At 40.5% G+C, this 11,244-nt stretch overlaps 1 protein-coding gene across 1 annotated transcript; it reads left to right on the forward strand.

The window, feature by feature from the left end:
- Positions 1–1,356: 1,356 nt before the first annotated feature.
- On the forward strand, positions 1,357–8,825 carry LOC122570566. The gene is made up of 2 exons (XM_043733060.1): positions 1,357–2,125; positions 4,098–8,825. The coding sequence occupies exons 1-2, from the start codon at positions 2,018–2,020 to the stop codon at positions 4,389–4,391; spliced, it is 402 nt and encodes a 133-aa protein (XP_043588995.1). The 5' UTR covers positions 1,357–2,017; the 3' UTR covers positions 4,392–8,825.
- The last annotated feature ends 2,419 nt before the right edge of the window (positions 8,826–11,244 follow it).

Consider the following 11,244-nt stretch of genomic DNA (forward strand, 5'->3'; position numbering starts at 1 on the left):
CTTTCTTTCGGTCACTCAACGACAGCACGAAACAAACGAATTGCGTTTATTTAAACCAAGATCCCTGTACCTTTGCGAACGAAATAAATTTACTTTTTACAAAAATGGCAATGCATGATCATTTTACGTCTCTGTATTGTTTATAACCGTTGGAGTCGTCGTAGTTTCAAAAATGTAGAAATTCAGGTCGTTACCTACCACGTTAGATCAAATTGCTGACAAACGAGATCGCGTTTGCAAATCGTTGACTGTATATGCGATATCTAGATCTACCATATTTCTATTATTACAGTTTATATTTTCTTTATTCTATTGTTTTTTAGTTCAATAAAAGTTCGCAATCACGGAAATAATGCTATACATTGGAAAAGCTTGTATTGTATTGTATCACATATATAATACTCTTGCGATAAGTTACCATTATTTTTACTGTTACGTCTAGTGACCGACTGATGATACGATACCGACCGTAGATACGTGCACTCGATATCAACCGTTGATCAAGATATAAAACGTATTTCTGTCAATTTTACGTGCAATTTACCAGCATAAAATACATTTTTCTGGTTTGATCGGGTGGTACATTTGTCATGTATCATCGCGCATCGATCGATCGGTAAAAAAATGATCGCAAATTGGGTACAATTGGTTTTCTAATATATACCTATCGCGTACCGCGCAATTTATTTTAATATTGCATCACTATGTGTCAGCCAATTATTAGCGTTAAACGATTATTAGCGGTTTGTTGTACGTCATTTCGCTACTAGGATGAAATTACGTCTCAAGGTTTCCGAGCGCCAGCGTCAGCGCCAACGCTAACGGCCAGTAGTATTCCGTATCCAATGAAAAGTTTCGAAGGATACAATAGCTCAAAAATAGAAGCTGGCAATTCCTAATTATATCGCGAAAGAGAAGCGGATCGTAATGGATGAACGTGCATCGCACGTGTACTTACGTATTTGGTATCTGCGTTTGAACGCGATGCGATTTGCCGTAAAGCGACCTTGAGAGAGCGGAAGAAAACAGATTTTTGCAGGAAGAAGCGGAAGGGTCGAGGACAGGCCAGAGAGGAAGCTGGGCGCTCGTTAGGTCGAAGCGAATCCTTCTCGGAGGGAAGGAGACATTCCTACGCGTTGACGTAGATATATACCGGGATCGGGGCAACGTATACGTGCGATCCAGCAGGAACCCCTGCCAGAAAATCAATCCGGGACGTCATGCTGCCGTGTGTATCAACATTGGAAAATCAATGGTAACCCGTGACGTAGGAGTCCCGCCTCAGAATGGACCAATAGGGTCGGCCGCTGATCCCCACCATGGCAACCTTTTACACCTACCCACACGAGCAGCAGCGTGCTCATTCCGTAGCAGACTACCGCATCGACCGGACGCGCGTGATCGAGAACGTTGTTGAAAAGGCAGCACGCCGAACTACCGTAAAAAACGACCAGCTATCCGTGAAAGCGTACGACGTGTATGCAGTTTTCCAGTCGAAACAGTAGCAACAGCGATTGGGAGGTTCAGTTGGCAGCGGTACCAGCAACCACAACAACCTCAGTGACGAGTCATTGTTGTCGTCGACGACGGCGTCTATTCGCTCTATTGGAGTCAGAGAATCTGATCGAAACGAACACTGCGCGAATTTTGGATCGACTCGATTTCCAGACGAAAAACCTAAACCAAAAATCTGATTCGCATCGCGACAAACGTTTCGTGAAAAGAACGAACAAATTTGCACACGCGTTCCGAAAACTGACTCGTCAATTCCCGCTACAAAGAGAAACTGTCTTGTCAATCTGGTGAAGGGAGAGCACACAGTGGTTCAACTGAGTCTCTTGGAAAAACTATCGACGTTTAGCGACGCCAGGAACCGTCTCTGGTTTGAACTTTCCAGAAAGACGAAGCGAGAAAGACGACGGCTAGGTATAGTGCTAAGTGAAAGAAAAGGAAGGCAACTTGCCGCGGAATAAAGAGAAAGAGAGTGTGTGCTCGGTCACGAGTGCCGGCTATCGAGATGGCGTTTATGATGCCCGTTATGAAAAACGAGTGGGACATTTACAAGACCAACCGCAGTCGTCGATCTTCCGAGTGTTCCAATCCTCAGGCCTGCCGCAGTAGAAAGGTGAGTGGTTTATCTGTTACGAATCCGCCTGAAACCGAACCTACAGAATCGAAACAAACGGACCGAGTTGCGCGTTCCGGTAACTGGAAGTTGGCGCGAAATTTTGTTCGCACGATGTGTGTTCGATTTTCCATATCGTTAGGTTAAGTTTCGAGCATTCGTCGCGCTTTTTGGTTTGCGAAAAAAAATTTCCGTCAGATAGCGATATCGCGTGGAAACGATATTCAAAGCTCGAGAATATCGTTGTTAACTCAAGCACGTTGTTAACGCGTGCCGTATCCGAAATGCATTTCTTAGATCGCACGAATTTCGATCACGAATATTTCTCAAGCGTGCCATATAGATACGTAAATACGTAGAGCGGCGGTCGGAAATAATTTCACGGTCAGGCAGCGAATGGTCGATTACGCGCGACGAAAGTGACTCGACGACGGATACGAAACATTCCGGCGTTTATTGTGGCACATACTTACTTACACTTCGTGCGCGAGGTAGTCGCATTGTCGGCATTCTGGTAATGCTGACGAAGAAAACAGAACGGAAAACACGCTTGCTTGTGCGCTTTTTCGTGAGAAAATAGTTTTTTCCGCACGTTCGCGACGCGACATTCGTAGGCATATCTTTGCTACGGCGTGATACATGGTTGCGCAACGTTTGTTCCTAATTTCGTAACGCATCGCGTGCGATAATCTTTTCGATAGTATCGCTTTGATCGCATCGCGAAATCGCAACTCGATCTATCATCGATAAGGCTATTTAGCTATACTTCCGGCGTCAAAGGCGAAATTCTTCTCGCGTTTCATCGCCGATCTTATCTTTATCGCTTTACATCCTTCTAAATTTTGCACCATCGATTAACGTTCCTTCGAGCCAAATCTTTTCGTTTAAAAACGCATTCGTGTTTCGCCGATACGTGTCGTTTTGAATCGCGGCGATATCTTCGTACTCGTTATGGTCGGGCAAAGTTCGAAAAATGTAAGCGCGAGACCTTGCTATAAATCGCATGGGGCTGTGAACGCGTTAACCGATAATTACGTGTGTATGTATGTTGGACTTGATCGAGCATTTAGCCGAGTTTCAACGACCCGTGTTAACTTTCGATTTACACGACGTTGTAGTGAGTTTCGTAAAACTTTCGAAATATTCGAATCAACGAAACTCAGCTGGCCATGCGTCGGTGTCTTTGCGGTATAGCAAGGATCGTTTGATCGGATGCTAATTCGTATCGGTCGTAGAGCCACGCGCGAAGCCAAGAATCGAGCCAGTGATAAGAAATTACGTAATCGCGCGTAACCGAAGTACGTGAATCTACGGCGAGAAATTCGTCGTGTCCGAGGTTGTGGCGCACGTGCGCACGTGCAACATCGATTACTCGATGCGGCGTGTTTGATTGCGAACCACTGTTCCATCGTAACGTTGCATCGAGGGCATTCGGCCTTGTCTGCAACGCAATGCAACGCTAAATTCGCTCCGCGAAGAAACAATACGTCGATCGTTTGCCGTGTTATATCCAGTATGGCTGACAATCGGTACACGTTGCCTCTACGATTCTATTTACCTGCCTAAGTATCTACTTGTGCTTACCGATATCGTCGACTCCTCGTGCCTGCTCTTCGAGTTTCTCGGTCTAGTTTTCATCCTCGAACTTTTCAAACGCGTGATTATCAACGAGGACTTTCCATCAGGAAACATGCGCTTTCGAGAAGATTACTGGGTAAATTTCTCCGTTGTTTTTGCTTCGGAAAATTCGAAAGCGTATACGCGTAGCGTGAAATTGCAAAGTATAGTGTAGAATATAAGAATCTTGTGAACCGAGTCGACCGCAGAAGATAGGACCAGATAGAAAGTGAAAGTAGTAGGTATGCAATGAAGTTGGCGCGCGTTTCGAATCAATATCATCCGATCGATACATTTTTAACGATTTCCGTGAGAACCAAGTAAAGAATTACGAAACGATTCGTTTTGTTCGCAGGTTTCGGAATGTTCAAAATCCGAGGGCCCATCGTTGTCTACCTCGCCAGGGTCAGACTTTCTGACATCGCCGGCTCACCGTTCCGTGCCCCTTACTTCTCGGCATTTCTCGAGAACGTCATCGAGGGCGTCTCAAAGCTCGTTGCAAAGCCCGAGCAAGAGTACCGGTTCGTCTCCGCCGAAAACCGGCAGTTCTAACTCTCTGAACAAGTTCCACAATCGGCTGGTGGACAAGTTGAAAAGGTCGTTGAAAAAGGCTGACGATACCGCTGAAGATCAGCGAAACTTGTCGTGAAACAGTCAGGCGGTTTTGGGCCGGCCACCGATTTCCGGCTCGAAACCGATCGAGATCCGACGTACCTCTGCACCCGTTACCACGTCCGCAACGATCCACGAGGGGGTGGTACGATCCTGTCCGGATCCGCCGCCTTCGGCGTGGTAAAACAGCACGATAACAACAAAAGTGACAACGACAGCAACGGGAATAGAATCGGACGAGCCGTAAGAAGAAAAAGTTTCCCGCGATTCGATTGCCAGTGACGACGATGATGATCGATTCTTGCAACAGTGGCATCTGATAAGAAGGAGCGAAGGACCACAAGCACCGGGAACGAGCAACAAGAAGGATCCAGTGAAAGAGGTACATAATCACAATGGAATTCGTCGTTATCTACGTTATCTACGTTGGCGCGTACGTTGGACTGCGTTTATTTCGCATTCATTTCGCGTTCGTTTCGTACGCGTATAATTGCATAGTTCGTGGCCAGTCGGGGTCGGTATAGGATCTTAATGTCCAGACCTAAAAGCTAGTTCCTTCATTGTACATATATTATTGCGCGTATAAAATCTCAGAAACAGCTCAAGCGTTACACGACCTTCGCTTCTTACTAAATTGATCAAAATTGTTCACGCTCTGTTCCTTTTCTCTCTCTTTCTCCTTCCTCTATTTTCTTTCTTTCTCTTTTTGTCTTCCTCTCTTTCTATTAAAGATATAGCTAAAACAAAGTTGTATTTCGTTCGAGCTTCTTCCTACTTCTTTGGAATTTACTTACAAGATTCTTACTTTCCTTGTATCATTCGTGTAACGTCTAGCCAATCAAATGGTAACTGTGGTAAATATGTTTTTAAAATATTAGGGCAAGCAGAAAAATGGGGTGACTATGACGTGGCGTAAGTCGCGTCCGAGTCAAAGGAGTTCCCGTAGAGGTTCTCGCATACGACAACCGGAAACGCTTGTTTTCATCGTTAAGATTACTTGCTGCCTCCAAAGGGAATGTGCGTGCGTATATGCGAAAACTGCGAAAGGGTATACGAATGCGCATTATATACACGTACAATATAGGTGAGCTAGTGAGAGAACGGAGCCTAAGAAAAGACTTACTTATTTTAATCGTATATGTGCGTGTATGTGTATATATATATATATACACACACTATCGTTCGAGCGACATTAACTGTACTTATATGCGTAAATATTTATTTGACGCTTTCGTTAAACTTCGTCTCGCATAAAATTTAACAAACACGCGAGCAAATACTTTGTCTTTGAAACGATGCACGAATATATATATATATATTTTTATTTATAAAACGTTGGTCCCACATGAAAATTGCTTGTTTCAAACTTTCTTCCCGATTGATCCGTTTCTGATTTTTTGAGATCGAACTCCCCGCGGTATCGTTTCGAGGTAAACGTATTTGCAATACATACGAGACTTATTTGCTAGTTTATATCGCAAAAAGGATACATTTTTTTAAAGAATCCTCGCAGTATGTATCCAAGTGTATCATAGCGGTTTTCCTTTGTCCCGCGCCCGAGGTACTGGATTTTGCTGTTTTGATTAGTCGTTACGAAGCGTTTGTTAAATTTCTTTATAGTATAATGATATATCAGTTGCGTCGAGGTAAATGGTCAAGCCTGTTACTTGTTATATGTTGAGCAATCTGTTTGACGAATAATCCTGGAATATAGGAACGAAAGAGTCCTTGAAAATTGGACGCAGAACGACGTCTTTCCAAGACATCGAATGAAATCGTAGAGATACATTTATGTGCAATTCTACAAATACTAAATTCGCGTTTTTTCCTATCCTTCTCCTCTTTACCTTTGCTTTTATTCGATCGTCTCATACACGATGGAAGGTATTGAAAACCAAAGAACGGTATGATTGAAACGTCCTGCTGTTTCCTAAAAAAATTAAAGTTCAGACAGAACTTTAACGACGATATAATTCGATCGAAGTTACAGCAACGTATCGTTCCGTTTCATAATAATTGAACAGTATTTAATTACGTGTAAGATAAACAGAAGTTTGTTTTTTATATGTGTAATACGGTGACATCGTCTGCGTCCATCTATATATTACCGCAATTTTCAATCTTTCGAATAAGATGATCACGCGCTTTCCTTATCGTTTTGCGAAATTACGAAGTGGGAGCAATTATATGATACCGCGTGTAACTCTGTGATACCGTAAGCTATAAGGTAGAATTATTTTGCAACAATCATATAAAAGAAAAACGAAAAAATAAAAAAATGAAGGTAGAAGTTGGGGAAATGTTATTGTTACTACGAAAATTCGTACGAACGCTTCGATTCTCCGTCAATCAATGCGCGTCCTTTGATAGCAACAGCGACGAGTTCTTTCTTCGTTCAATAACAATGTTGATCCGAACGAGAACAAAGGGTCAAACGATTTTTCCATAATTTTCGATCGAACATATTTTCGGAATAATTTATTTTCTACATAGATATCGTTCAACGTTAAATTCTAAAGGATTATCAAATTTGACGTGAGAAGCACGTCGCCTAATTTTCAAGACGATTGTCCGACGAGAGTATTTCTTCTCTTTGTTTCCTTCCCTTTTTTCTTTTTTTCTTTTTTTTTTTGTTCCTTTTTCTTTTCAGTGAAAATACGGGGTGAACGAGGAAAGAAAGAACGAACGAAGGAAAAGACCAGATCCGATAAGAACGAAAGGACTAATTCAGAAAAATTGCCGTTATATGTAAGACTGCTTTAGAGAACAGAGAAACAATAGAATTACTGATCTGATGTTAAAACGTGGTGCTTGACGAAGTGTTGGGACGCGCGAAGGATCGAGAATGTTGCGCGAACCTTGGCGAAATTTCGTCCCATCATTTCGTTGATTGATTTGTACTGATTAGGAACAATGGTGTTATTAGAATTTAGAGATTGACGAGATAATACGATCTATTTATTACGGCGGCCTCGGACCGCGGAGTAAACGTGGATTGGAAGCTTTGACCTCCTATTTTTTTGTATACAATATTTTTCGCGTTGATTCGAAATATTTACATAACATTTGTTACTTTTCAATTCGATTTATAAAACACTTAGCTGTACGTATCTTATAGTTGATCTGTTTCAGCTCGATCCACTTTCATTCTACGGTCACAATGTTCGCGCAACTATAAAGCTATATGAATATATACAAATATATTTATATATATTTGAATATGTACATACGTATACATCGACACACGCACACGCGTTCGCCGCGCGCCTGTTGTGTGCATATATACATATACATTATTCGACAATTTGACTATTTTTTGTATAACTATTGCAACTACGTTATGGTTATTCGTTATACCTCACTCGGGACATTTTGAGCTGATTTTTAGCGCGTGGCTGAGGAGATGGGAATACGAGTCATGGGGAAACGGTCACCAACAGTTTCATACGAAAGTACAAATTGATAGTTTCGGCTTTGATTGAGCGATAGAATCGAACGTAAATATCAAGAAATAATTTCTATCGCGTTTAGAGATATGCGTGGTGAGCTTTATGTTGAAACGTATAGGTACTTTACGTGCCTATTACGTACCTTTTACGTATTTACTTACGTATGCTTTACGTATAATAAAACGGCCTGAATAACGCTTTTGTATTATAAGTAGAATATGCTCGCCGTTATTTTGTCTAATATTTTTGCAGTGTAGAAGTAGAATTGTCGCTTTCGCGATTCAAAACGACATTATTCGTCGGTATACATAGCATCGTTGATCCCTCAATGACTTTCTCCTCAACCATGACGATTGAATGTCACTGCCAAAATCCCCAGGATCGCATAAAAATATAGCATCTATATGCATACATGATAGACTTCACGAGCGGCTGTTGCTTTTTCCGCGGCAACCTGTTCGTTTTCTGCCACCACAAACCTCTATCATTCTCTCGCTATTTTTCGATCTTATGTTGTGTATTTATTTTCTTTTTCTTTTTATAAAATAGCAGCTTTTGTTATTGAAAAGCCCGTAACGCTCGTTCTTCAACGTAACTTCATCGAGAATGAAATGTCGGGTACATCATCGAGCTTCTTCATTTCTCAAAATTTAAAGATTGAAAAAAGAAGAAATGACAAAATATACGATACTAAGCGAACATTTGAAATTTTTTGTCAAAACCTGTTATCGATCTTTTTCTTTTTCTTCTTTTCCTATTTTTCTTTTCTGGACGTATGTACGCACATGGACGTACAAAATGGAAAAGAAAGCGAAATGACGGGTGCACATTCCATGAATATAATTATACATGTATAAAATAACGAGTCCGTTAGCGTTTGTTAAGACATTCGAGTAAGATATTACAGGCGAACATTCAAGATGAATAATATATCTAAAGTTTGAAAGCTTACAATAGACTCGGTTCATCATTATCATATATCGTGATTTTTATGTCATGTTCAATAAATGAGTTTCAAAGAATTAATAGAGTATTTCTTAATTTCCTAAAGTATTTTTTTTTTTTCAAAGACAAACCTGTGACAGCGAAAATTCCCAACAGCTTCTTGGGATGCTCGCGTAATTTTTTCATACTGAGTCATACGCAACAATTTCAATATGACGACAATTAGTTGCTTAATACGACGATGACACGTGCAAAATAGCATTTGATATTCGAGTTACGAATGAGCAATCGTTGTGACTCATGATTATATAGAATTTTTCAACTATGATTTGCCAATATTATCGATAAGAATAGAAACGATTGCATCGATAAGATCGACGAACGACAGACCGATTGTATCAGACATCGGGCATTCAATCTGAAAAATATGGCAGATATAAGAACGATATTAAGTTTTAACATTGATTTGACAAACTTGTCAAAATCTAATGTGCAATCAAAGTTTCGTCGTTGAACGATTTTCAGCATCGAAAATAAGGCAAGCTAAACGTATAGTCGAGGAAAATTTGGAACACGGAATTGTCGACGTAACCGCCTGTTGCAGATGACACCTATAGGCTGAGGTATGTATATTGTGAAATAAATCGTTCGTTCTCAAGAAATTATCGCATACGATATAAGTATAAATTCGTATTACCGGTTGGTATTTAAATGCATTGTGTTGGTAAACTAATCGATATATCGTCTTGACTGAAATAGTACCAAAAGAACGTTCTTGGAGTTCGTTATACCTTAAATAAAATCACCTTTGCCGTATCTGTAACACATTTACATAAACGTCGCGTGAGTATGTTGATTTTTCGATTGCAATCGACCTCTACACTAAGTTTTTTCGTTTATGCGGTTATTAATATCGTTAATGATGGCATTAACTACGTATATACTTCGTTCGTTCGAACGTTTAATTTGAATGCACAAAAAGGCAGCAGTCATATCGTTAGATAGATATACTTGGAGTTCTCAAAGTAAAATCTAACTAAAATGATATTTTGCGTTAAAATAACACTGTGTGAATGTAACTCAATCGTACACAAGCCGCTTGTAAGAATACTTTGCCTGCAGATCTTCCACGAGTTTCGTGTGATAATTGCGGCAAACTCGTTCTTTTCCTGATATTATTCCTGAAAAGCCTAGAGGAAATAGTCGTATTTTTAGTTTATTCTGCGGTAGCTAACGTCGTCGTAGTCGCCTGCAATCGTTACTTTGACGTAATACATGAATAACAATGAATCGTACGTAGAAAACTTCGACGAGATTTGCATTGTCAAAATTGTTATACCGTTTAACCCGTTTTTATCAGAAATTTAAAATGAGATAACGCACGATCGACATTGCGCAACTGAAATTCACAGCCAATCGTTGAAACCATCTGGCGTTCACCATAGTTCGCTGTAATATTCGGATTGATCTTTTATATGCTTTATGCTCAAATTTAAAGGCAACTTAATTCTAGTAGGTATGAAATGAAACTCGTGTTTCGATAAACTGATATTTCTAAATAAATTTAACGAGGTCAAGAGTAAAGAACGACGTTAAAAAATATGTAGCTGGTAGAGCTAAAAATAATTATTATCAAAACGACCGTAGTCGATAATTTTTACATATTCAATATGTCAAAGTTGTTGGAATCATTGGATCGCGATGTTGCAATACATGGATATTCCCGTTATCTTCCACATACTAATATAGAAACGAAAAAATAGATTACCATGCTATGAAAAAAGTATTAATTTATCAACGCGTGATTTATGGCTATCATTCTCGATAAAATCATTGAAATAACAGATAATGGTGACATAAAGAATGATTCGAATTCACCCTACGAGTGAATCGAAGATACCTACGATTGGCATTTATATGCAGGCTGGACGCCAAACATTTTGGATATGTCGAAATATGAGTACGGGAGTTGAATGCAAGTGGAAGAAGTTTCAGTACGGAATAAGCGGTTGACTACGCCATTGGTTTTCACGAATGGAAATTTCCACAGCGTGACGAGCCGCCGCGTACGGTGGTGTGTCACTGTTTGGTTTATTAGCGCGAAAATTGTACCAGCGCAACAGAAAAATACTTGGCGTAACTACGCGCGAAACACGTGAAAAACAATATCACGTGTATAGTAGTTCGATGCTTTTGTTCCACTTATGGCTGCAATTTGCCGCATGACACGATCAACTTCGTTTCGGTTTCTTTCATATTTAGAAAATGCAATTCTATCTATGAATAACTAGAGGATTTGGACAAGAACGTCGAGTACAGAGATGCAGGAAGGAAGTTAAGCAGCGTGTAGGTAGTCACCGGATGACACCCACCATGCATTATCTCGTCTCATTCCCATTGGCAAAGTGTAAGTAAGTATGTATATGTTGTGGGCTCATTCAGCCGGACAGCTTAGAAAGCACGCATCCAACGTCTACCGACCGACTACATTTCATT

The sequence above is a fragment of the Bombus pyrosoma genome, linkage group LG9 (assembly GCF_014825855.1).
Source record: "Bombus pyrosoma isolate SC7728 linkage group LG9, ASM1482585v1, whole genome shotgun sequence".
Taxonomy (NCBI): domain Eukaryota; kingdom Metazoa; phylum Arthropoda; class Insecta; order Hymenoptera; family Apidae; genus Bombus; species Bombus pyrosoma.